The 26,283-nt window shown below is 54.1% G+C and overlaps 1 protein-coding gene across 1 annotated transcript; it reads left to right on the top strand.

The window, feature by feature from the left end:
• SNRK (SNF related kinase) lies at positions 1–25,953 on the top strand. The gene is made up of 5 exons (XM_056800403.1): positions 1–1,591; positions 16,470–16,611; positions 17,697–17,909; positions 19,266–19,400; positions 24,281–25,953. Exons 1-5 carry the CDS (start codon positions 946–948, stop codon positions 25,458–25,460), a joined length of 2,316 nt encoding a protein of 771 aa, XP_056656381.1. The 5' UTR covers positions 1–945; the 3' UTR covers positions 25,461–25,953.
• The last annotated feature ends 330 nt before the right edge of the window (positions 25,954–26,283 follow it).

Raw genomic sequence — 26,283 nt, 5'->3', positions numbered from 1 at the left:
GGTGTCGGCTTTTCCCGTGATGGTGGCCTCGCGTGAGGTCCTGCCCACGGGAGTGCCGGCGTCCTGTTGGGCGGCGTCCCCCCGGCTGGAGCTCTCTCCGGCGTCCCCTCGCTCCAGCGTCCCCCCGGCCGGCGCCCGCTCCGGCGTCCCCTCGCTCCGGTGCCCTCTCCAGCGTCCCCTCGGCCGGCACCTGCTCCATTGTCCCCCCGGCCGGCGCCCGCTCCGGCGTCCCCTCGCTCCGGTGCCCTCTCCAGCGTCCCCCCGGCCGGCACCTGCTCCATTGTCCCCCCGGCCGGCGCCCGCTCCGGCATCCCCTCGCTCTGGCGTCCCCTCGCTCCGGCATCCCCTTGCTCCGGTGCCCTCTCCAGCGTCCCCCCGGCCGGCACCTGCTCCATTGTCCCCCCGGCTGGCGCCCGCTCCGGCGTCCCCTCACTCCGGCGTCCCCTCGCTCCGGCGTCCCCTCGCTCCGGCGTCCCCTCGCTCCGGCGTCCCCTCGGCCGGCACCTGCTCCATTGTCCCCCCGGCCGGCGCCCGCTCCGGCATCCCCTCGCTCCGGCGTCCCCTCACTCCGGCGTCCCCTCGCTCCAGCGTCCCCCCGGCCGGCGCCCGCTCCGGCGTCCCCTCGCTCCGGCGTCCCCTCGCTCCGGCGTCCCCCCGGCCGGCGCCCGCTCCGGCGTCCCCTCGCTCCGGCGTCCCCTCGCTCCGGCGTCCCCCCGGCCGGCGCCCGCTCCGGCGTCCCCTCACTCCGGCGTCCCCTCGCTCCGGCGTCCCCCCGGCCGGCGCCCGCTCCGGCGTCCCCTCACTCCGGCGTCCCCCCGGCCGGCGCCCGCTCCTCGCCCCGCGCGTGGCTCCGTAAGGGCCCGTCTCAGTCACTCTCTCCCTTCTCTCGTAGGTGTGTTTGGAAGCGGCCGCGATGGACGAGTCGTGCTCCTCGGAGAGCCGTCTATGAGCGGAGCCCGGCCGGCCGCAGCTGGTGAGTGTCCTTCCGCCCGCCGGGGCAGCATGGCGGGCTTCAAGAGAGGCTACGACGGGAAGATCGCCGGCCTGTACGACCTGGACAAGACCCTGGGCCGGGGGCACTTCGCCGTGGTCAAGCTGGCCAGGCACGTCTTCACGGGGGAGAAGGTGGCCGTGAAGGTCATCGACAAGACCAAGCTGGACACGCTGGCCACGGGGCACCTCTTCCAGGAAGTGCGCTGCATGAAGCTGGTGCAGCACCCCAACATCGTGCGCCTCTACGAGGTCATCGACACGCAGACCAAGCTCTACCTCATCCTGGAGCTGGGCGACGGCGGCGACATGTTCGACTACATCATGAAGCACGAGGAGGGCCTGCACGAGGACCTGGCCAAGAAGTACTTCGCGCAGATCGTGCACGCCATCTCCTACTGCCACAAGCTGCACGTGGTCCACCGCGACCTGAAGCCCGAGAACGTGGTCTTCTTCGAGAAGCAGGGCCTCGTCAAGCTCACCGACTTCGGCTTCAGCAACAAGTTCCAGCCCGGGAAGAAGCTCACCACGAGCTGCGGCTCCCTCGCGTACTCGGCCCCCGAAATCCTGCTCGGGGACGAGTACGACGCTCCCGCCGTCGGTAAGTCCCTCCCGCCCGCCGCGGGGCGTGGCGGGGGCGCCCGGGGGACCCCCTTCCCGCGGGCGGAGACTCCTCGAAGGTGGCCGAGCGGAAAGCTTTGCAGGCTGACGGGGCCTTCTGCGAGCCCGGCGGGGGACACCCTGCTCTCCTCGGAGGGCCCCCCCGCCCCGCTCGGCCTCCGGGATTTACCCTGGAAAATGCAGAGGAGGAAGGCCCTCCGTGATCAGAGGGACGGCCCTCGTCTGGTGTGGGGCGACCCCTGGGGTGCGGGGGGGGTCCTCCTCCCTGGGAGCTTGTGGGGTGATCCTGGTGTGCCTCGGGGCGCTCCTGGCGCTTCTCGGGCCTCTGCTGGGGCCTCCAGTAAGTAGGTAGAGTCCGGGGCTCGGGCCCTCTTCCCCCCTGCCCACCTCCGGCCCCCACTTCCTCCGGCCAGGCCTTTGCCTCCCCGGCTACACGTTGGCTCACCCCAAGGGTTGAGGCTTGCGCTTTATCCGTGGGGGAAGCTCCTGGGGGGGGGGGCTTCTCCTTTGGCCACAAGCCGGGAGGACCCAAGATCCAATCCAGCCTCGGACCCTCCCTGCCCAGTGACCCCGGGCGCCCCTCCTCGCCCGGGCCCCCTGCTTCCCTTGGCCTTCCCGCTTCTGAGGCAGAGCCTGGGCAGCTCACACTCCTGGAGGGTGGCCTGGCACGCAGGGTCTGCGAGAGGCCCGCCACCACCCGGCCAGGACGGGGTCCCAAGCCCCCCTTGAGCGCGTCAGGCCTCGCCGGCAAGGAGCTTTCTGTCCATTCCTCACAAACCCTGTCATTACGCCCATTCTCTAGAGCAGGAAACTGAGGTCAGTGCTGCCCCCCCCCCCCCGGGCGCCCCAGCCGTGCCGGGGGCTCGCGCAGGCGCCGGTCCGTTTTCCCAGGCTTGGGCTGGATCGGGCGTTCTTTGCCCAGTTCTAGAGGCTGATCTTGGACACGAGAGGCTGCCCAGGTCGGTGACCGTTCTAGGGAGGGCGGCTGCTTCCTGCCGGCCCTCCTCCCGCCTGTCCCCAGCAGCGGGGCTCCCCTCCCTCTTGGGGAGCTCATCAGCCCTCCAGCCGCTCTTCCTCCCAGAGCTGCACCCCCGCGTGGGCGCGCCGGGGCCGCCACTTCACCCCAAAAGGCTTCTCTGCTTGTGCCTGACGCAGCCGGACCAGAGTGGACTCGAGGGGTTCGGGGGCGCGGGGAGGAGCCGTCGTCGTGATCCCGGTGACGAGATCGAGGTTCGGCCCCACATCGTGGCTGTGGGCGAGAGATGCGGACCCCAAAGCCCTGGGCTCCGGCGGTCTGTCCCGTCCTCCCCATTGGCCGGACCTCAGGCTCCACGTCGGTGAAGGGGGAGCAGCCACAGTGGCTTGACGCACCCCCCACGCGGGTGTCGGAGGCGGGCAGGCTGCAAAAGAGCTTCCTTTCTCCCCCTGCTATTCTGTGCGTACCGTCGCTTTGCACAGATCCAGCACATTGAGCACGCACACGCACACATGCACATGCACACACTTGCACACACATGCACACGCACACATTTGCACACACACGCACACATGCATATGCACATGCATGCACACGTGTACACACGTGCACACACGCACATGCACACGCACACGCACGCACACGCACGCACACACAGCTCTGCAGACAGACTAGGGTCGTAACCCCCCCCTCCCCCGCCACACCAGCTTTCCAAAGCCCGTCTTCCAATCTCCACAACAAGAGGAAACTGAGGCAGAGGCTCCCCCACAGCGTCTCATCATAGCCTACTGCATTCGTTCAGACCAAGTTCAGTTTTATCCAGTGCTGGGCCAAAACCATCCCCCTGCCTGACAGTAAACCTTAATAAAGCCAGACGTGTCCAGAGGGGGAAAACTGGAATTGGGCAGGTTTGGGGCCACCTTCTAAATGTCCGCCATTCTCTAGCGTGGGCGCCCCACTCATAGCAGAGCAGTCTCTCCTTCGAGACTGCTCTGTTTCCCTAAAAAAGCTGAAAGCCGAGATTCCCCCGAATGTATAGTTTTGGACAGCTCCTAAAACTGCGCTGCGGTGATTCTGCTCCCACCGTCTCTTGGCTGTCGAGGCTCCTTTTGGGGAAAGACAACCCGTTTTCCTGAGTGTTTTTTCAACATCTTGGACTTGACGCTGGTATCTGAGTAAAGCACAAAAGCATCCAGCCTGCCTTTCTCCTTCTCGCCCGTTAGAGGGGGGTTGGGGGCTTCTGCCGCCAGGGAAGTCTCCGCTTTGGCTAGAGGCACCACCGCGGGGCCATCAGAAGCGTGGGCAGCTCAGGCCGCAGGATTGTTAGACCCTCAGAGGGCCCAGCTGGCCCCTAGACCAGGGGACACCGACCGGAGCTGAGGCGGGCCTCTCGCCAAGCCACGTCATGCCTCAGAGTACTAATTCTTAAATGCTTCTGTCAACGGACTGTCCACTTCACTGGACCCTCTTCATTACCCAAACCCACAGCATCCTCAGGTTATTAATATATGCCAGAACAAATACAACGATGCCTTACTGCCTGGTGAGAGCTCCTCAAGTCGCCGTGCCTCCCCCCAGAGGCCAGAGCCCAGGCCCGATGCGGCTTCCTTTGCCTAATAGGTTCGTAGTTTACACGGGCAGTGCCAGTCTGCCTAGGAATCACCTCCTCTTTGGGGGCTTCATGGAACTCTTGAGTATTTACGTGGCAGTTAATTCTCAGGACCCCGCTGTCACTCATAGGGAACCCATGCTTAGAACCAAGAATAGGAAAACAGTCTGTCTTGATCCCACCTATCAGGCAGCCCAAGGGTGGCATCCTAGGCCTCGGTGCATCCAAAGTCTCTTTTCTCTTCATTATTGTGGTTGGGATTATTCTGGGAGTCCATTTAATGCTTGGCTCTTAACTAGGGGCAGGGCATACGAGTCCTTATCCTCAAGGAAGCTGCATTCTATGGGGGAGGATGAGCGCCCATTTAAGGGCCCTCCTGTGGGAGGGGACGTCTTAGCTGGACTGAGACGTGGGGCTCTAAGAGGCCAGGGGGAGGGGAGGACCCTTCAGAGAAGGGGGAGTTTATGCCAAGTCCTGTGAGGACTAGCTGTTTTCACTTAACTGGACTATGGCCAGCGTGGAGGGGAGTCAGTCTGGAACCGAAAGTTTGGAAGCAGGTTGTGAACTTTAAATGGTAGCTTCTATGGGACCCTGAAGGTAGTAGGGAGCCCCTAGTGTTTATTGAGTCAGAGAAATTCTAATTGCTTCACAGCTCTCCACCTCTGCAGAAATAAGACAGGGAAGGAGGTTCATTCCTATCTATCTCCCTCCAGGTCAAACTTGGTCTTGAAATCGTACAGCAAGCTTTCCATGTTCACTCCATTGCCTAGTCCTTAACTCTCTTCTGCCTTGGAACCAATACACAGTAAGGGTTTTAATAAAAAAAAAAATTTAAAAACCCAGGGTCACCTCCAGGCTATAACGAGGCATCTTTATTATTTCAAATCATAAATGCAACAAATAATCAATACCTGCAACATTAATATCAAAATGATTAGGAAAATATTTTGAATTCCATTTAGCCAGTATTTTTAACCTCGTCCCTCCCAAACTGAAAGATAAAAAGTGCCATCCTGGCCAATTTTGTGTTTTGATAGAAAGGAGCCCTTGGGTTTGAGGTACCAGGATTCTTGTTTTTAATAATCTCCTTCTAAGTTGGGAGGAGCCTGCCCAGCCTTGGCTCAGGGCCCATTTTATCAGAGCTGCTAAAGAGGAGAGGAATTGGATGGCTTTTCTCTGTCTCCTCTTAGACTCCTTGTAGAAGGGATATTGTGTGGAGGAACAAAACAACCTAAAGACAAAAGGGACCCAGCAAAAAATTGAAAGATGGACAGCTCCTGAGTAAAGTAAAGCCTGTCCACTCTCAGATAGATCCGCTTCCCCAGGTTGGGTCCAAGAATTCTAAGTGTTTTCCAGATTATTTGTAATAGGGCAACATTTCCATTTCTCAGAAGTTCTTTGGTTTGGCTGGAATCAGCAGTGACGGAGGGTGCTGTGGTCAGGGTGCTTTTCCTTCCCCCTCTTTGTTGTAGTTTTTTCTTGATTTCTCATTACTAGTGGGCATGCTGAGAGAGCTTGAGAAGGACATTGATGGACAGAACTGGTGGCTATGTGTGTGTGTGTGTGTGCAAATTAAGGCTTAAGTTTGGTTGGCTTGAAGAATTTTAGGAAGATAGTTGCCACTGAACATTTGTGCTCTAGTTCATTAACATTTTTGTTAATTTTGCACATGGCCTAGAAGGCAGACTCTTCCCTTTGCTGTTAAGGGTACATAGACTTTTCCATGGTAGATCCATGTCTCTTCTGTGTCTCTACTAAAGCTTCAGACTTAAGGGATGCACTGAGCGGGGGATATGTCACTGTGGAAAATCCCTTGTATTCCTGGGGGAATGTGGCTGTGTCCTAATAATGTGGTGGGATGCTGTCACTATTTCCACAATGAGAAACCAAATAATGAGAGTGGAGCATTAAGGGAATCCTAGGCATATGAGAAATGCTTGTAACTGGGGGCAAGTGTGGGATTATGGGATCCCCTCGGGGTGGAGAGAATCAGGGACAACTCAGAAGAGAAGCAAATGTTGAGAGTGTTATAAAAACACCATTGGGCACCCTCTGGGGTTTTCTGGGGAAGGAAACATGATTCGTTTTATTGTTACTATTTTACAGGTAAGGAAACTGAGGCTTAGAGGAGTTTTGTACCAGAATCACCCAGTTAATAAGTATTAGAGGAGAATTGGAATCTGTCTCCTGACCCAGCACCATGTGTTATCTGCTCATGGAAGAGTGGAGGGGTAAGGGGAAGGCCTTTCCTTCCTGGAGAGGGCAACATCAGGAAGAAAGGGCCAGAAACATAAGTGGGTCTTGTATTCAGGAAACATTGGTCTAAATGTTAGGTGAGTTACTCACTTTGTGCCAGCAGACACTGAGCACCCCCTGCATCCAGAGCATATAAGGAGAGGCCTGTCATGGAGTGCATGGAGGGTAGGCCTCTGGCTGCTAAGTGGAGGGTGTTCTGATGAATGTATAGGTTCAGAGACAAATTATGCCCTGGGCTAGGAATATCAAGCCACTGCCCTCCTAAGAGAGCAGTAACAGCTGGTGCTAGGTGAGCTGGCCCCAGTGAGGAGGAAGGAATCGAGGGGCCTTAGAGTTAGAGATGGCCATCAGGAGGCTACAGCAGACATCGGGTAGCAGTTGGTCATGCTTTCTCTCCCCGTTAGATCATAGGTTCCTTGAGGGTAAAGACAGTGCCTGGCACTCAGTAGGCCCTTAATACATCTTTCTTGATCAGCTGATGGGTGGACCCAAGATGATAGCAAAGATGGAGAGGAAGAGATCGCCAAGAGGATACTTGGTGAATAACAAGATATGAGGGAGATGGGAGGAAGGCAAGTCCAAGAGGCCTTCCAGGTGTGGAGGATAGGCTGGCAAAGACAAGGAGAGGTTGGGGGAGAGCAGAGTAGTTCTGGGAGAGGCTGAGTTTTGTTCTGGAGCCCAACATGGTGGAGCCAGGAAGGAGCCATCTAAGAGGCAGAGCCGTTGTTGGCAGAGTTAAGAGACATGAAGATGGATGAGTTTCTGAAGGGCAGTCAATGGAGAAGGCGGCCATGGATGCCTGGAGAATGTTCATGAGTGGAAAATGAGAGGAGAGGCTCCAGGGTCACAAGGTGAATGAGGACAGAACTAAGACTACCGACTTTAGCCTTAGTGGAAAGCCAAGTGGGGAATCTCTGAAAGGCCACCAAAGCCTAAGAAAGCCCAATTCACAGGGGTTCTCATAGTTTTTAAGCTGGACAAGATCCAGAGACCAGTGCAGAGGGGAAACCAAAGCCCAGGGTCATGCAGGTAGTGAGTGAGTAGGGAAAATGTGGGCTTTTAGAACCTGCAAAGGAACACCTTCTGTCCCACCGTGGCGAGGGGAATGTTCAGATGCTGATCAATGGAGTGGGTGCACTTGGCTTTGTGGTCATCCTGTGAAGCTAGGAGCCATTTCTGCCACAATGGTGGCTCCTATTTGTGGCAGGGCAAGGAGGAAATAGAAGCTCTCTGGTTTCCATGGACATGGAGAGGGTTTTTTCCCCAAGTTGGATCTCATGAAGCGCCAAGTAGAAGTGGAAGTTTGTTTTGGAATAAGTTAGCCTCATAGAGGTGTTATGTTGTTGTTGTAACAGTCTTACTTACAACAGTGACAACACCATACACTCCAACTTGGGGAAGAAAAGCAGAGTGGACCACAGAGAGACTTGCCCTCTACTGCCCAGAAGACATCGTCTCCTGTTCTGTTGAGCTTGTTTCATGCCTTTCCATGGGATCCGGAGATCCTTTGGTGGCCAGCATGTCAGTCTTGACCTGACAGCGAGCTTCTAGCTCTCCTCCCCTAACCCATTACCCCATTCTTTTCCTTTTCTCGAAAGGGGAACAGTTCATCTTGCCCTTAAATTTGGGGGCTGGACCCCAGAGGAGATAGGCAGATGTGTGTTGAGGCATGCTGTGGACTGTTTTAAACCTCTGAGTAAATGGATTAATTCTTACTACAGTGATAACTTAGTCTTTTATAGATAGATTCAGTTCAATCCACATCAAGTGGTCACTAAGGGTCAGTGAGGCTCTGCCCTCCCAGAGTTTACTAGGGAGTATGGCTACCACTTAAGAACAGATGAGTGAATCCAAGTGAGGGAGGTCTCCGACAAGCAGGGAAGGCTCAGGATTGGGGATGGGGAAAGTCTTCAAGGAGGAGAAAGCACCTGAGTGGGATGTGATGCCGAACAAGACAGCTGAGAGACCTCCCACGTCCAGTGCAGAGACCGCAGGGTTCCAGTTTGACTAGAACTTAGAGAAACACGATGTAAGAGGACATGTAAGAGGCTTAGTCGGGCCAGGCTGGGAAGACCATTCCCTGCCTGGCTGATGAGTTAGTATTTTATCCTGGAGGCAAATAGGGAAGCACTGAATATTTTTGAACAGGGGAGTAACCTGCACAGCTCTGGGCCTTAGAAAGCATTATTTTGATGGTTCTATGAAGGATGGCTTTGAGAAGAAAGACACTGGCAGTAAGGAGCCATCCAGGCCAATCCTACAAGTGTTATTCTAGGCTTTGGGTACAGAGGCAAGATGCTGGGGGGCTGTAGGGAGAGGGAGGACAGAGCATGACTCAGATGTGGCAAACCCCAGTGGCAGGAAGGATTGTGGTGTCCTCTGCAGAAACAGGGAAGTCTGAAGGAAGGCTGGCCATTGGGGAAAGAGGAGGCCTTTTCTGAATATGCTGATCCAGAGATCCAGGGGCGGGGGAGTCATCTGCATAGAGATAACAGGCCCAGATGGGCAGACCCAGAGCAGAGCCTTGGGAGACAGCCGTAGATGGAGCATGGTACCAGGATGATGAGAGTGGACTGAGGAGGAGTGGTCAGACAGGTGTCAGGAGAACCAGGGGAGATTACTGTTGGGTGGGGGTTGGTGGGGCAGGAGGTGTAAAGGACAAAGGGATGGCTAGCAGTCTCAAATGATGGATTAAACAATTAAGAAATCCTTTTAGAGGATCTTTGAGAGCTGTGATGACTGGGATTGAGATGTGTGGGAGGAGGAGAAGTAAACACTTTGAAATGAGGCTTTTAAAGGAGAAAATGGATGAAGAGCTAGTGTCAGGTGATGAACTTTTAAAAAATCTTTTTAAAAATATTTTTTTAATTACACATAAAACATTTTTACATTTTTGTTTGTTGTTATACACGTACAGTTATGCAAAAAATTTCCCTCTTAGTCATATTGTGAAAGAAAATTTTTTAAAAAGTTAAAAAATAACATGCTTCGACCTGCATTCAGACTCCATCAGTTTTCTCTGGGAGTGGATGGTCTTTTTCATACAAGCCCTATGGAATTGTCTTGAATCTTTATATTGCTGAGAATAACTCAGTCGTTCACTGTTGATCACCATAGAATGTTGCTTGTTACATGTACAGCGTTCTCCTGGGTTTTGCTCAGTTCACATTGCATCAGTTCATGAAAGTCTCTCTGAAAGAATCCTGCTCACCATTTCTCATAGCACAGAAGTATCCCAGTACAAATATATACCACACTGTTCAGCCATCCCCCAATTGGTAGTGTAAAAATTAAAATTAATGTGCAATAATGAAATATTATATTTTAGGAGATTTATTAAATGGCCACTAGAAATTAAGGAATAAAGGGTACAAAATAAAAACCAACCATGTGCCCATGGCTAATCAGCCTGTTCAAAATCCCCATGCTTATTACTAACACCATCATCCTTGCCATGAAGCCAAAGAGCCCAGAGCCAGAACACCCACTGAATTTATCCCCTGTCTACAGGAAGTATGTAATGACTGTAAATCTTGAAATCTCTCAGACTTGTGAATGTTAAAAATTTCTCCATTGGGGAATCCTCCATTGGAACAATTCCCTACTGGAAAACATTCCCCATTTTGATGTGAGAACTCGCCAGGATCAGAAATGGGAGGACCTCTACTCCACCGGTACTTAAGACTGTCTTAGGGGAGTTGACATAGGAAAAAACCCCCTATATAAGAAAAGGTATCTCTTGAGCAAAGGAGGCTTGGAGGTCCTTAGATCCTTGGAGATAGATCATTTTGGAGGAGGCCCTTTGAAGATCTCTTGAGAAGAAGTCCCTTGGGAGGCTGACTCTGGCTGGAACTCCCTCTGGGGAGACTCTGTTCCCCAGACACCCTTGCTTAAGACAAATCTTGTGGTGAGTGATGAAAAACTGACTGATTCTCTCTCTCTTAAGACTCAGGTCTAGGCCATGTTGGCTTAAGGCCCTTCATACTTATACTTTTTTTTATCTCTCTCTCTTTCTTTGATTACTCATTGTATTATTAATTAAATTCTCTATAAAACCCAGTTGACTTGGGCATATTCATAATTGGGAATATATTCCCTGGCGACCACCTTATATTTGATTTAAAACAAGACACTGTAGTGAAAACATTTTCTGTGGTCACAATTTACTCACCCACTCTTATATCTATCACAATTTATATCTTCCACCAATTTAACTCACTACAGTTTACAACCTCAACCATTTTAATTATTACAGTTTATAACATCAACAATTTTAATTGATACATGACAGGAAGTCAGGGGGCTCCCAGGAAATGTAGGTCTTTTTTAGGGTAACAGGTTTTCAGTTATACAATAGGCATCTCAGTTCTTTGTCACCACAAAAAAAGCCAATAGAAATATTTTTTAATATATAGGTATGTTACTTTATTTTTTTAATCTCTTGGCTATAGACCCCATAGTGGTATTGCTGGGTAAAGGATATGCACAGTTTGATAGCCTTTTGCATATCATTCCAAATTGCTTTCAAGAATGGTTGGATAAGTTCACAACTCTAACAACAGTATATTAGTGTCCCAATTTTCCCACATCCCCTACAGCATTCATCATTTTCCTTTTCTGTCATATTGGCCAATTTGATACGTGTGAAGGGGGTACCTCAGAGTTGTTTTCATTTGCATTTCTCCAATCATTAGGGGTTTAAGAGCATTTTTTCATGACTCTAGTAGCTTTGATTTCTTTATTTGAAAACTGCCTGTTCATATCCTTTGACCATTTATCCATTGGGGAATGACTGGTATTCTTATACATTTGACTCAGTTCTCTATATTGAGAAATGAGATCTTTATCCAAGAAACTTGCTGTAAAAATTTCCCCCTGCGTTTTCTGCCTTCCTTCTAATGTTTTCTTCATTGGTTTTGTTTGTACAAACCTTTTTTTATTTAATGTTATCAAAATTATTACATTAATGCCTGGTAATGCTCTCAGCTCTTCTTTGGTCACAAATTCTTCCCTTATCCATAGATAGGACAGGTAAACTATTCCATGCTCCCCGTTTGCTTATGGTACCACCCTTTATGTACCCATTTTTACCTTATTTGGGGTTATGGTGTGAAATGTTGGTCTGTACTTAGTTTCTGCCAAATTGCTTTCCATGTTCCCTAGCAGTTTTTATCATATACAGCCTCCTTGTCCAGAAAGCTGGGATTTGGGGTTTTATCAAACACTAGATTATTGTAGTCACTGCCTACTCTGTATTGTGTAGTTAATCTAGACCACAGATCCACTATTCTATTTTGTAGCTAGTACCAGATTACCACTTTGTAATACAGTTTTGTGATCTGGTACAGCTTAGGTTATCTTCTTTCATTTTTCCCCCTCATTAATTTCCTTGATATTTTTGACGTTTTCTTCTTCCAGATGTATTTCTTATTTTTTTGCTAGCTTTATAAAATAATTCTTTGGTAGTTTGTTTTATTTGGCACGGAATAAGTTGATTAATTTAGGTAGAATTATCATTTTTATTATATGTCTCAGCCTACCCATGAACAATTTATATTTGTCCAATTGTTTAAATCCAGACTTGATGTGAAAAATGTTTTGTAATTGTGTTCATATAATCCCTGGGTTTGCATTGGCAGGCAGACTCCTTAGAATTTTATATAGTCTGTACTTATTTAAATGGGATTTCTCTTTTGGACTCTTGCTGCTGGACTTTGTTGGTACTATATAGAAATGCTTGTAATTTACATGGGTTTATTTTATATCCTGCAGCTTTGCTAAAGTTGTTGATTATTTCAACTAGTTTTTTAATTGATTCTTTAGGGTTCTCTAAGCAAACCATCACATCATCTGCAAAGAGTGATAGTTTGGTTTCCCCATTGTTTCTTCTAAATCCTTCTATTTCTTTTTCTTCTTTCATTGCTAGAGCTAACATTTCTAGACCAATATTGAATAATGGTGGTGATTATGGGCATCCTTGCCTCACCCTTGATCCTTTTGAGAAAGCTTCTAGCTTATCCTCATCATGGAGAACGCTTGCTGATGGGTTTAGACAGATATTGTCTATTATTATTTTAAGGAAAGATCCATGTATTTCTCTGCCTTCTAGTGTTTTTAATAGGAATGAGTTGTATTTTGTTAAAAGCATTTTCTGCATCTATTAAGATAATCAGATGGTTTCTGTTGGTTTTGTTCTGGATACAGTCCATTATGCTGATGGTTTTCCTCATATTGAACCATCCCTGGATTCCTGGTATAAATTCCACCTGGTTATAGTGGATGATCCATATAATATGTTGTTGTCATCTCTTTTATCTAGATTTGTTGGTATCAACATTCCCGAGGGAAATGGGTCTGTAGTCTTCTTTCTGTTTTTGGTCTCAGCCTCAGGTGAGGGCTTTTTGAGACTGGACAGTTTTCCAGGGCTTTCTCTTTGCTTTCCTTGGTTCAGTGCTCCTATCTCTGCAGATATCTCCCAGATAGAGGGAGCGAGCCCCCCATCTCTCTTCCGGGCTCTAGGCCAACATCACCAACTGCCTCTTGGATCTCTCCACCTGGATTTCCAGTTCAGCATCTTTGTAGCCAGCAGGGAAGAAGGGTGAAGGGCAAGAGGGGAGCGAGGTGGTAAGCTCCCAGTGGGAACTGAGTCCAGAGCAAAAGGAGGAAGGCAGCTGCTGGGATACTCCAGGGCTGCAAAGGAGGACTCTTGGGTGTCTGCACCGAGACTGGGGTGAGTGGTATATCCAGAAGCAATTGGGATGTAAAAGTGAAAGACATCCATAAAGCTTAGGCCACCACAAGTCATGGCTGGCAAGGAGGCAATGAGGAGAGTCAGTCCAGGATGGTGGCCTCCTGGCCCTGTGGTAGGTGGCGGGCTCCAGGCGTTCAGGACAGGTGCCCCATGTTAGGAAGGCATCATCTGGCATGGCCAAGAAAAGGTGGGGGCTGGAGAAGGGCACTTAGATGTGGAAGGCGGATCCAGCATGCTCTGCTGCCAAGCTAGGCTTGAAGTCAGAGGAAAACCCCTTGGTAATGATGAGAACTGTCCAAGGGTGCCCCAGGCTACCAGGGCCAGAGTGGGCTCTCCTGAGCACTCTTGCTTGGCCCGGTTGTGTAGGAGGGTCTCCCTCTCCTCTGGAAACCTCCCTCCTTTCAGTCCCTTCCTTCCAGGTCTCCTGATGGAGCCTCAGGCCCCTCCTGGGACTCTTTCCCTTTAATCCTCTCACTTGTGGGGGGGATCCCATAAACATCTGCAGGCTCAGTGACTGTCTCTCTGTAGGTGGTTTCCAGATCTCCGTAGGCATCCAGCTCCAGTCTCTCTGACTCTGTTTCTGTCTGTCTGTCTCTCTCTCCCTCTCCTCCTCCTTTCTCTCTCTGTGGCTGTCTCTGTCTGTGCCTCTCTCCCTTTCCTCCCTCCCCCCTCTCTCTTTCTCTCTGTCTCTGTCTGTCTCTCCCTCTCCCTGTCCTCCCTTTCTCTCTGACTCTATTTCTGTCTCTCTGTCCCTGTCTCTCTCTATCTCTGTCTCTTCTCTCCATCTCTGTCTCTGTCCCTCTCTGTCTCTCTCAGTCTCTGTCTCTCTGTCTGTCTCTGTCTCTCTCTTTCTCTGTCTCTCTCTCTGTCTCTGTCTCTGTCTCTCCTGGGTTCCAGGCCTACGTTTCTGACTGCGGTCTCACTGGATTTCCTGCAGACATCTCAAACTCATTCTATTCGATACAGAACTTGTTAACTCTCTCCTTAAACCCCTCAAAGGGTATCACTATCCTGCTCAGTGGCATGGTGGGTAGAGAGCTGGGCCTGGAGTAAGGAAGACCTGAGTTCAAATCCAGCCACAGACACTGTGACCCCTAGACAAATCACTTCACCTCCTACCTCAGTTTCCTCATCTGTAAAATGGAGATCATTATAGCACCTCCCCTGAGCATTGTGGTGTGAGTCAAAAGAGATCATTTCTGTAAAACTCTTAGCCCAGCCCTCAGTAGGCAGCTTAATGAGTGCTCACTTCCTTTCTTCATTGGTGCTCCTTTCCTCCATCTCCTCCGGCCCCTTTGCTGCCCCTCCTGTGCTTCCTTCTGTCAGCCAGTTCTAGTTGTGCCGAGATAAAGGGCGCTCATCGGGCAGCACGGGGCCATTGGTGGTGGCAGAAGCCCCGCTCCTCTGCGTCTGCCCCTTTGCCGCCGGGGAACATTCCTTCAGAATCCGAATTTCAGGAAAGTGCGCAGGGAGTGTCCTCATCCACTTGAAGTTCCCGCCATCTGGCAGCGCCGTGATTCACGGGGATGGATGGAGGCCCTTTCGGGAAAGTAGGAAGTAGAAATCCCTCATTGTTAATCCTTTGTCCTTCGCTGCTCGCCTAAAATGTGTGTGTGACAGTGAGTGTGTGTGTGTGTGACACACAGACAGACGAGAGAGGATGAGACAGAAAGAAGGAGGAGGAGAAAATGTGTCTTCTAGAAGTACCGTGACATGACTGGCAGTAGCAGAATGGGCAGACCTGAGCCCAGGAGAGGCTCACCCTGAGCTTGTTCTCGGCTTTAGTGGAGAGGACGATGCCGCTCTCCTGGGCCAGACTGGCTGTCCTGTGTAGAGGACGTCTTTGGAGAACTGTCTCGTGGTGAACTGGCTCCTCACCCGTAACCGTCCTCCGGCCCACTCGCAGAGGTTCGTGTCCAGCCTGGCCTGGAGGGCCCGCGCCCACTGAACACGGCCTCTCGTGGACAAGCGAGCCTCAGACCAGCTCACCGGACTGATGGAGACCTCGCGGCCAACTCGGGCAGCCGTCCCTTTCACAGCACAACCCCAGGCGCCTGCAGAGGCACGGGGTCCTGAGGACGGCGTTCTTGGGCGGGACCCAGAAGCCTTTGCTGCCCGTTTGCCTTGCTTCTGGCCTCATCCTCTGCTTCAGGCAGGAACTAGTGGGGGCAGAATTTGGCAGAATGCAGGAAAGGATCAGAAATGGCCATTTCCTCCCGGGCCACCATCCCACCTTCTCTCTGCGCTCCGCTTGCTCTGGCCTCCAGGCGCTTCCAGGGAGCCTCACCCTCTGCTCCTTCCTTCCACACCTTCCCTCTTTTGGCCTTTGTTTCTTCTTTTTTCGCTGCCAGGAGGGCCCCTCCCCTCCGGAGGCCAACCGTCCACCTCCCCTGGGCAGGGCCTTCCAGCCGCCCTGGCCGGGGCTCCTTGTCAGGGAACCTTTGACCTGTTGTCACATCATGTTGTCACACATCCGTGTGAGCCCGAGGGACTGGCCTGGGGGTTTGTGGAGAGTTCCAGGCTCTGCGCCCGCCCGCCTGCCCGCCTTTCGTCTGGCCTGGCTGGGGAGGAGGCGGGGAGGCCCTGCAGACATCCCCCAGTGCACTGTGGAAGCCGAGGGCAGCCTGGAGCCACGAATGCCCTTCCCACAGGCAGTGAAGGAGGCTTCTGCAATGGGCGCCTGAAAGGAGCTCTTCCGGGAGGCCTCGGGTCCTTCCCCTTTCGCTTTCGCTCCCGCCCTCGCTGTTCCCCCCAAAGCCTCCATCCCTTCCGCAGGCCCAGCGACCCCCGGCGCAGCCGGCCATGTCCCTTCTCTCGGCTCTGGTCCTCCTAATGCCCGGCAGCTGCCCAACGCCAGTGGCTTTCAGCCGTGGGTCCTTTAGATGACCCGACTTTGTAGACGGGCGGCCTTGGTAGTGGCTCTGGCGGAGCCTCCTCACTCTCACGCGAGGTTTAGCCATCTCCCCTCTCCATGCCCTTGCATGCCTGCCAGGCGCTCCCTTCTCACCTTGGCCTTTGATGACCTCCAGCTGCCTTGAACGGGGTCCTGACGGGCCTCCCCTCGCGAGCCAGAGGCCCGTTAGGGAAGCTCTCTGACTCGAGGGGGTCCTTCGCCAATGGCGGGCTACGTGAGAGTCCGAGAGCCTGGCAGCGGCTGAGAAGGTCGGGTGGCCCAGGGGGAGGGATGGGAGGGGCCTGAGCCGGCCTCGCTGAGTCACGTGGTGTTCGCTGAGCCCCGCGCAAACGCAAACATGTGTTCTCCGCAGATATCTGGAGCCTGGGGGTCATCCTCTTCATGCTGGTGTGCGGGCAGCCGCCCTTCCAGGAAGCCAACGACAGCGAGACCCTGACCATGATCATGGACTGCAAGTACACGGTGCCTTCGCACGTCTCCAAAGAGTGCAAAGAGTAAGTGGGGGGCGGGGCTGGGGAGGGGGCGGGGCGGCGCCTGCGCCCTGCGGCTGACCTTTCACCTTAGAGTGGGCTGGGGCAGGCCAGGGAGGGACCCAGCGGTCAGCGGAGGATTCCGACCCGCCGCCTTCCTCCCACTTGCCCATCTTCGGCCGCGCAGAGCGTCGAGGCCAGCCTGAGCCGCCCGCGGGCCCCCTGGTTGCCAGCTCGGACTCTGCTCTGTTTCTGGAATGACTCAGGAATCCTCCGGAGGAGGCCGGAGGCCCCGGAGCTCACCTGGTCCATCCAGCCAGAGGAAAGAAACGCTGCCCCGGGAAGGGCTTCTGCCGGGGCCCTCGGAGGCCTCCTCGTTTCGCCTGTTCCGGGCCATCCCGACAGCCCCTCGCCGGCCCCTGCTCCATCCCCAACCAAGCAGAGCGTGTCCTTGGCCGCCGTGTGCCGAGCCGCCAGCCATGCTGCCCTTTAAAGCGGCCTTTGGTCCCCGGCAGCCCCTATGTGCCCAGAGCGGAGGCGCTCGAGTCCTCGCTTCTGGCCGGAGCCTCGGGGGTGCCCGGCTCCCCCACGTCCCCCACGACCAGAGGAGCGCCGCCCTTTGGGGTCCCTTCTCAAAAGTGTCCTGGGCTGGAAAGCTTTCTTGGGGGGCCTCCTCGTGGGCGGGGTAGAGGGGGGCGCCCAGGAGCTTCAGCAGGCTCTCAGGCACTCATCCAAAGACCAGCCCGGCCTTGGGGCTACCCCAGGAGCCCAGGAAGGCCCTTGGAGGCCCGGCCGTGCTTCGGGGTGAGGCAGGGGGCACCTGCATCATTTGGATTTCCCTTTGTCCCGCGTTCTGGGGCAAAACCAAGAAAATGGCCGTGTCCCAGGCCCCGCGGCCCCTCCTCTCGTCCCCCTCCCTCCTCCGGCTGGCTGACCAGGGCACAGGAGAACTCTTAGCAAAGCGGGGTCAGGATGATCTGCCGGCGGGGGCGCGTGGGGTGCGCCTAGACCCATTTCTCCCTCCCTGAGTGTCAGGGACGCGCTCAGACGCTCAGACGAGTCCTTCCTCCCCCCGCTGGGCACGTCTAAGGGGTCCCCTCCTTTTCCAGCCTCATCACCCGCATGTTGCAGAGGGACCCCAAGCGGAGAGCCTCGTTGGAGGAGATTGAGACGCACCCCTGGCTTCAAGGGGTCGACCCGTCCCCCGCCACCAAGTACAACATCCCCCTGGTTTCCTACAAGAACCTCTCTGAGGAGGAGCACAACAGCATCATTCAGCGCATGGTTCTGGGGGACATAGCCGACCGTGAGAGCATCGTCGAGTAAGTGATGGCCCGTGGCTGGGGTGGGGGCTGGTATGGGGGGCCCTTCCCTTGGGGCTCTGGGATGGGGAGCTCTTCCCTTGGGGCTCTGGGATGGGGGGCCCTTCCCTTGGGGCTCTGGGATGGGGGGTCCTTCCCATGGGGCTCTAGGATGGGGGGCCCTTCCCATGGGGCTCTGGCATGGGGGGCCCTTCCCATGGGGCTCTAGGATGGGGGGCCCTTCCCATGGGGCTCTGGGATGGGGGGCCCTTCCCATGGGGCTCTGGGATGGGGGGCCCTTCCCATGGGGCTCTGGGATGGGGAGCTCTTCCCTTGGGGCTCTGGGATGGGGGGTCCTTCCCATGGGGCTCTAGGATGGGGGGCCCTTCCCTTGGGGCTCTAGGATGGGGGGCCCTTCCCTTGGGACTCTAGGATGGGGGGCCCTTCCCTTGGGGCTCTAGGATGGGGGGCCCTTCCCTTGGGGCTCTGGGATGGGGAGCTCTTCCCTTGGGGCTCTAGGATGGGGGGCCCTTCCCATGGGGCTCTGGGATGGGGGGCCCTTCCCATGGGGCTCTGGGATGGGGAGCTCTTCCCTTGGGGCTCTGGGATGGGGGGTCCTTCCCATGGGGCTCTAGGATGGGGGGCCCTTCCCATGGGGCTCTGGGATGGGGGGCCCTTCCCATGGGGCTCCTGCCTCGGGATGGGGTGATCTTCCTGATCTAGTGATGTGGGCAAAGTTTTGCTCAGGAGTCATAGAGGGCAGGTCAGCAGGCATTTGTCTGGCCCCCTTATGTGCCAGGCTCTGGGCCAAGCCCTGTCATACAGAAGGAGGCGGAAGGAGGCCCCTCAGGGAGCCAGCAGACATGTCCACACAAAACAAGCCTCAGTGGGAGGACAGGAAATGGTCCACAGTGGGGAGTCACGTGGGGAGGCGAGAGGAAGAGAGTCCCAGAGAGGGTCTGGTGGGAGGAGCTGCCGGGACTCTGTCCTTTCAAGCCTCTAACCTGGCCCTGGGGTACAGGAAGGAGCCTTAGCCATGACCTGAGGGCAAGCTGAGCCCCTGAGGTGTGTGGAGGGGCCCGAGAGGCTTCTCCTACCCAATTTGGGGCAGTGTTAGGGGGAGGCTCTCCATGCTTCTCTCATATCCCCAGGACTCGTTCCAGTCACGGGGGTGCCTGGCTGAGTTTCTGATGGCCGGGGAGGGAGGAAGAAGATCCCACAAGATGCGGGGCTCCCCTCTCTGACCCCCCACCAAATGGGCCTGGGGGCGCCTCAGGTCGTCCCTTGGCGCGGGGCGGGCAGCCCCTGCCCTCTTGGGTCTCCCGGCAGCCTCGGCCTCCTAGACTCTGATGGGCTGTGTTTGACGCTCCCCTCCAGGGCCCTGGAGACCAACAAGTACAACCACATCACGGCCACCTACTTCCTGCTGGCCGAGAGGATCCTCCGAGAAAAGCAGGAGAAGGAGATACAGACACGCTCGGCGAGCCCCAGCAACATCAAAGCCCAGTTCAGGTAAGGGCGGCCCGAGGCGGCTTGAGGCGAATTAGAGAAGTGAAGCCTTGTGGTCCTCCGTGATTGGGGGGGGGGGGCGGGGCAGAGCACAGGAGCCCCTCCCCGGGCATCCCCGGCCACACAGCCTCCCTCTGGAGCAGGAACAACAGGGCAGGAGAGCCGCAGCGATGGCCATGGTGGTTGCATTCAGTCGTGCTTCCTCAGCACCGCACTGATCCTGGGAAGAAGGCAGATGGGCCCTGACTGCTCAAGGCCACCCTCATTCCAGAGTCTGAGGCCCCCTTCCAATCTGGTCTCCCAGACTCTGGGCCCTTCACTGTGTCTGTGGTGAAAATCTCGACCCAGGAAAGTGCTTCTGCCATGCCGGGACCAAATTCGACATTTTCCTTCATTTCCGGGAACCTTTTACTCCGGTTTTGGGGCCGTTTCTCTGAGCCCCGCCGGGTGGGGGGGGGGGGTGACCCTCCCTGATTGCTTGCAGCGCCTTTTCTTCAGACCGGCTCCATTTCCCACCTGTTCGGTGGTGCCCAGGGTTCCGAGGAGGCGGAGAGAGGGAGGGCGGTCAGCGGAAGGCCCAGAGCCGTGGAGCTCTCGGGGGCAGCAGAAACCCTTCGCCGTCTCTCTGGGCCGAGGGGGAGGCTGGATCCCAGAAGCTCTTCTCCCTAGTTTGGTTATCCTTCTCGGAACATCTTCTTGTCATCCTTCTCAGGGACCTTGTTGGGGGTTTGAAATGACCCGTATTAGATGTCTAGAAAGTGATTTCTGTCCCAGGGTCTGGGATGTCATTGGAGTGACCCCGTGATTTCTCCAGTATGGCAGACCTAGAATGTTTGCTTTTTTAAACTCTTTCCTTCTGTCTTAGAATCGATACTGTGTATTGGTTCCAAGCCAGAAAAGCAGGAAGAGCTGGGCAATGGGGGTGAAGTGACTTGCCCAGGGCTCAGCTAGGAAGTGTCTAAGGGCAGATTTGAACCCAGGATCTTCTATCTTCATGCCTAGTGCTCTGTCCACTGACTCACTTAGCCTCTCCCTAAAATGGCTTAATAGACATTGTTGGTCAGTAGTTGTGCCCTGAGCCATTCCTCCCCAGTGGCCAGCCCTCTGGTCATGAGCCAACCTTATTGCACTTTGGATAGGTCCCAGTAGCAAACCCATTTTACAGATGAGGAAACCATTAGTGACTTGGTGAAGGTCATCCCACAGCCACGGACACTTGTTCCAGCTCGGCCTCTTACACACCAGAGCCCGGCCTGAGTAGCCACAGCCTTCAGGGGGCATCGGGAGCAAGAAAGCTATTTGGAAAGGAGACGGCCTCCGCAGGATCACATCAGGATGGACACCTCCGACGCTGCTTTCTGTGCACATGCATGTGTGAGCATGTCTGTAACACATGTGTATGTGTGAGCATGGACATGGGACTGTGTGCATGTGTCTGTGGTATGAGCTGTGCATGTGCATTGAGGTGAGAGCAGACGTGTGTGTGTACTGAGGTCTTTGAGTGCTGACCAGGGGCAGAGCCCTAGGAGGGGAGGAGGCATGAATCACTGTGGAGCGGACCTCTCCTGATGAGGATCTAGGAGGCCTTCCTGGAGGAAGAAGCTGCTGGTGTGAGGAGGCAAGACTAGCACATGGGGAAGATCCTGGCATCCTTGGCAACTCTTCAGAGCAGACCCTTCTGCCCTGTTCTCACAAAGATTCACTTTTTTTCCTGCTACTAGCACCCACAGGTGTGACATATTTGTATTGGTGCAGGCTGGGATGGGGAGGGTCTAGTGTTTGCAGGGAAGGGGCTACAAAGATTTCTCCCTCCACCAGTTGCCTACCCCCACCCCCACTCTGAGCTGACAAGCAGTTCCTTCCACTGGGTTAAACATGTATCACTGTTCAAAACCTATTTCTGTGTTATTCATATTTGCAGCAGAGCGATCTTTAAACATCAAAACCCTAATCCTGTCCCCATTGAACCATGTGATTGATCCTATGTTTTTCTTCTGCATTTCTGCTCCCACGGTTCTTCCTCGGGATGTGGATACATTCTTTCTCATAGGTCCCTCAGGATTGTCCTGGGTCATTGCATTGCTGCTAGTAGCAAAGTCAATTACATTTTATTGTGTTACAATGTTCTCCTGGTTCTGCTCCTTTTGCTCTGCATCAGTTCTTGGAGGTCTTTCCAGTTCACATGGAATTCTTCCAGTTCATCATTCCTTTGAGCACAATAGTATTCCATCACCATCAGATACCACAATTTGTCCAGTCATTTTCAATCGATGGACACCTCTTCATTTTCCAGTTTTTTGCCACTATAAAGAGCATGGCTGTAAATATATATTTAATTTTTTTTAGAATATTTTCCCATGATTCATGGTCCCTACCCCTTTCTCCCCCCCTCCCAGAGCCAGCAAACAGTTCCCCTGGGCAATCCATGTATCATTGTTCAAAACCCATTTCCATGTTTCTCATATTTGCAATAGAACGATCTTTTAACATCAAAACCCTAATCCTGTCCCCATTGAACCATGTGATCGATCCTATGTTTTTCTTCTGCATTTCTGCTCCCACAGTTCTTCCTCTGGATGTGGATATATTCTTTCTCATAGGTCCCTCGGGATTGTCCTGGGTCATTGCATTGCTGCTAATAGCAAAGTCAATTACATTTGATTGTGTTACAATGTATCCTTCTCTGTGTACAACATTCTCCTGGTTCTGCTCCTTTCACTCTGCGTCAGGGAGGTCTTTTCAGTTCACATGGTATTCCTCAGATTCATTATTCCTTTGAGCAGAATAGTATTCCATCCCCATCAGATACCACAATTTGTTCAGCCATTTGCCAATCAAGGAACTCCCCCTCATTTTCCAATTTTTTACCACCACAAAGAGTGAAGCTTTGAATATTTTTGTAAACATATTTTTCCTTATGATCTCTTTGGGGTACAAATCCAGCAGTGTTACGGCTGGAACAGGGGGAAGGAAGTCTTTTAAAGCTCTCTGGACATAATTCCAAATTGTCTTCCAGAATGGTTGGGCCAATTCACAACTCCACCAGCAATGTATTAGTGTCCCAATTTTGCCACAACTCCTCCAACATTTATTACTTTCTTTTGCTGCCTTATTGGCCAATCTGCTAGGTGTAAGGTGGTATCTCAGAGTTGTTTTAATTTGCATTTCTCTAATCAGGTGGGATTCAGAACACTTTTCATGTGTTTATTGATAGTTTTGGTTTCTTTATCTGAAAACTGCCTATTCATGTCCCTTGACTATTTGTCAGTTGGGGAATGGCTTGATTTTTTTGTACAATTGATTTAGCTCCTTATAAATCCGAGAAATGAGATCTTTGTCAGAGGTTTTTCTTATAATGATTTTTTCCCCTCAATTTGTTGTTTCCCTTCTAATTTTGGTTGCATTGGTTTTATTTGTACAAACCCTTTTTAATTTAATGTCAGAATTATTCATTTTACATTTTGTAACATTCTTCTCTCTCACTTGGTCTTAAATTCTTTCCTTTCCCATAGATCTGACAGGTATACTATTGTATGTTCACCTAATTTATTTATGATTTCACTCTTTATATTTAAGTCATTTACCCATTCTGAATTTATCTTGGTATAGGGTGTGAGATACTGATCTACACTTGATTTTTTTCCATACTGTTTTCCAATTTTCCCAGCAGTTTTTTGTCAAATAGTGAATTCTTGTCCCCAAAGCTAGGATATTTGGATTTATCGTACACTATCTTGGTGTGTCCTTACCCCAAGTCTCTTCCATTGATCCTTCTGTCTCTTCGCCAGTACCATATTGTTTTGATGGTCACTGTTCATAGTACAGTTTGGTGGTGTTAGGCCCCCATCCTTAACATTTTTTTTCATCAGTTCCCTTGATATTCTTAATCTTTGTTCTTCCAGATGAACTTTGTTATCATTTTTTTCTAATTCAATATACAAGTTTTTTGGTAGTCGATGGATATGGCCCTGAAGAAGTCAATTGATTTGGGCAGGATGGTCATTTTTATTCTATTAGCTCGTCCCACCCAGGAGCAATTCATGTTTTTCCAATTGCTTCGTTCTGGTTTTAATGGTGTGGAGAGTGTTTTGTAGTTGTGTTTACCTGCTTCCTGCTTGTCTTGGCCGCAGTGACTTTCAGACCTTAAGCTGAGGGTGGTCGTGCTGTGAAATGACCCGGGTTAGTTCTCGAGCCCTGAGATGGGCTTCTGACTCCTCGGGCCGAGAGAGGAGGCATCCCGTGTCCTCCAGGGCCGGGCCGGGAGCGGGAAGACGCAGAGGCAGGGGCAGGGGCTTCCGACGCCTCTCGGCCCAGGGCTGAGGGAGCGACTGTCGGGGCTCCGGGCGGCTCCTGGCACGGGCTGGCGCCTCCCGCACATGTGGCTCTTCTTTATCCTTCGTCTCTCTGGTGATGGCAGCAGCCGAGGCGCTGTGTGGCATGCTCGCTCGCTTGGTCTCAGCTGCCCGCGAGCGCCCTGCATGGTGGCTCCCATTTTACAGAGGAGGGAAAGAAGGCGGAGAGGGGCTAAGCCGCTTCGCCTTGTGCTCCCCTGGAGGCGGCATTTGAACCCAGATCTTCCTTTCTCCAGTGCTTGCTCCCCCCCCTTCCTTGGTGCTCCAGTAGGGTCACTCCCGGGGATTCGCATGGGAAGAGTGGGGAAGGGCTGAGCATCCCAGCCTCCCTCCAGGCTCCCGGCCAGCCCAGATGCTGCCTCCTCTGGGCCTCCGGGCCCTTCCCGGCCAGAACGCATGGGGCAGGGCCCGAGTCACTGTCTGGGGCCTCCGGAGGCAGCATGGACAGAGGGCGGGTCTGGCACGCCCCCCGAGCCGCCCACCCCGGGGCGCCTTCGCTCACTGAACCCTTCTCTGTCTCCTCCCACACAGGCAGTCGTGGCCCACGAAGATCGACGTCCCCCAAGACCTCGAGGACGACCTCACGGCGTCCCCCCTGTCGCACGCGCCCGTCCCGCAGTCGCCGGCGCGCACGGCCGAGAACGTCCTCAACGGGCACCGCAACAAGGCCCTGGGCGACGCCGGGGCCAAGAAGGACGAGCTCCCCGAGCTGGCCGGGCCGCCGCTGGCCGTGGTGCCGTCCGCGAGCCTCAAGCCCACCACGAGCGGCCGCAAGTGCCTGTTCCGGGTGGAGGAGGACGAGGAGGAGGACGAGGAGGACAAGAAGCCGGTGGCGCTGTCGGCCCAGGTGGTGCTGCGGCGCAAGCCCTCCGTCACCAACCGGCTGACGTCGCGCAAGAGCGCCCCCGTGCTCAACCAGATCTTCGAGGAGGGCGAGTCGGACGACGAGTTCGACATGGACGAGAACCTGCCGCCCAAGCTGAGCCGCCTCAAGATGAACATCGCGTCGCCCGGCACCGTGCACAAGCGCTACCACCGGCGCAAGAGCCAGGGCCGCGGCTCGAGCTGCAGCAGCTCCGAGACCAGCGACGACGACTCGGAGAGCCGCCGGCGGCTGGACAAGGACAGCGGCTTCACCTACTCCTGGCACCGGCGGGACAGCAGCGAGGGGCCGCCCGGCAACCAGGGCGACGGCAGCGGCCAGAGCAGGCCGGCCAACGGCGGCCGCGGCCTGGACAAGGCCAGCCCCAACGGGGGCGGCCAGGGAGGCGGCAGCCCCTCCAGCGGCGCGGGGGGAGGCGGCACCGGCCCCTCCGGCACCACGCGCCGCTGCGCCGGCCCCGGAGAGCTCGTGGAGAGCCTCAAGCTCATGAGCCTGTGCCTGGGCGCCCAGATCCGGGGCGGCACGGGCTGCCTCCTGGACCCCCAGAGCGCCTGGGCCTTCTCCAGCGTCCGAGTCCAGGAGAAATCCGCCTGGAGGATGTGCGTGGGCTCCGCCGGGCCGGCCCCCCCCGGCCCCCACGTCAAGCTGTTCTCGGAGCGCATGGTGGGCCCGGCCGAGGGGCTGGACCGAGTGAAGACCAAGAACTTAAAAAACAGCGTATTACAACTACCTCTGTGCGAAAAGACCATCTCGGTGAACATCCAGAGGGGCCCCAAGGAGGGCCTCCTGTGCGCCTCCAGCCCCGCCAGCTGCTGCCACGTCATCTGAAGGGGACTCCTTCCACTCGGGCTGGCTCCACAACCACTCCCTCCATCCCTCCTCCTCTTCTTCCTCCCTTCCCTCCTTTTCTCTTTCTCACCTTTCTCCCTTCCTTTTCTCCTTGCTCCCTCTCTCCCTTTTTTCCTTCCCTCCTTCCTTCCACCCTCTCTTCCTGTCCTCCCTCTCTCCCTTCCTCCCTCTTTCCCTTCCTTCCCTCCCTCCTTTCCTTCCATCCCTTCTTCCTTCTTTCCTCCCTTCTTCCTTCCTTTCCTCCCTCCTTTCCCACCCTTTTTCTCTCCTTTTTCCCTTTTCTCCCTCCTTCCTTCCTCCTCTCCCTTTCCTTCCTCCCTCCCTTCCCACACTCCTTTTTCTCTCCTTCCTCCCTTTACTCCCTCCTTCCTTCCTTCCTTCTTTATTCCCCTCCCTCCTTCCTCCCTTCCCATCCTCCTCTTTCTCTCCTTCCTCCTTTTCTCCCTCCTTCCTTCCTTTCTTCCTCCCCTCCTTTCCCTCCCTCCTTCCCTTCTTCCTTCCTCCCTCCCTTCCCATCCTCCTCTTTCTCTCCTTCCTCCCTTTTCTCCCTCCTTCCTTCCTTTCTTCCTCTCTTCCTTTCCCTCCCTCCTTCCCTTCTTCCTTCCTCCCTCCCTTCCCATCTTCCTCTTTCTCTCCTTCCTCCCTTTTCTCCTTCCTTCCTTTCTTCCTCCCCTCCCTTCCCTCCCTCCTTTTCTTCTTCCTTCCTCCCTCCCTTCCCATCCTCCTCTTTCTCTCCTTCCTCCCTTTTCTCCTTCCTTCCTTTCTTCCTCCCCTCCCTTCCCTCTCTCCTTTTCTTCTTCTT

The sequence above is a fragment of the Monodelphis domestica genome, chromosome 5 (genome assembly GCF_027887165.1).
Source record: "Monodelphis domestica isolate mMonDom1 chromosome 5, mMonDom1.pri, whole genome shotgun sequence".
NCBI classification, from domain to species: Eukaryota; Metazoa; Chordata; class Mammalia; order Didelphimorphia; family Didelphidae; genus Monodelphis; species Monodelphis domestica.
This window is presented reverse-complemented; position numbering and strand designations above follow the sequence as displayed.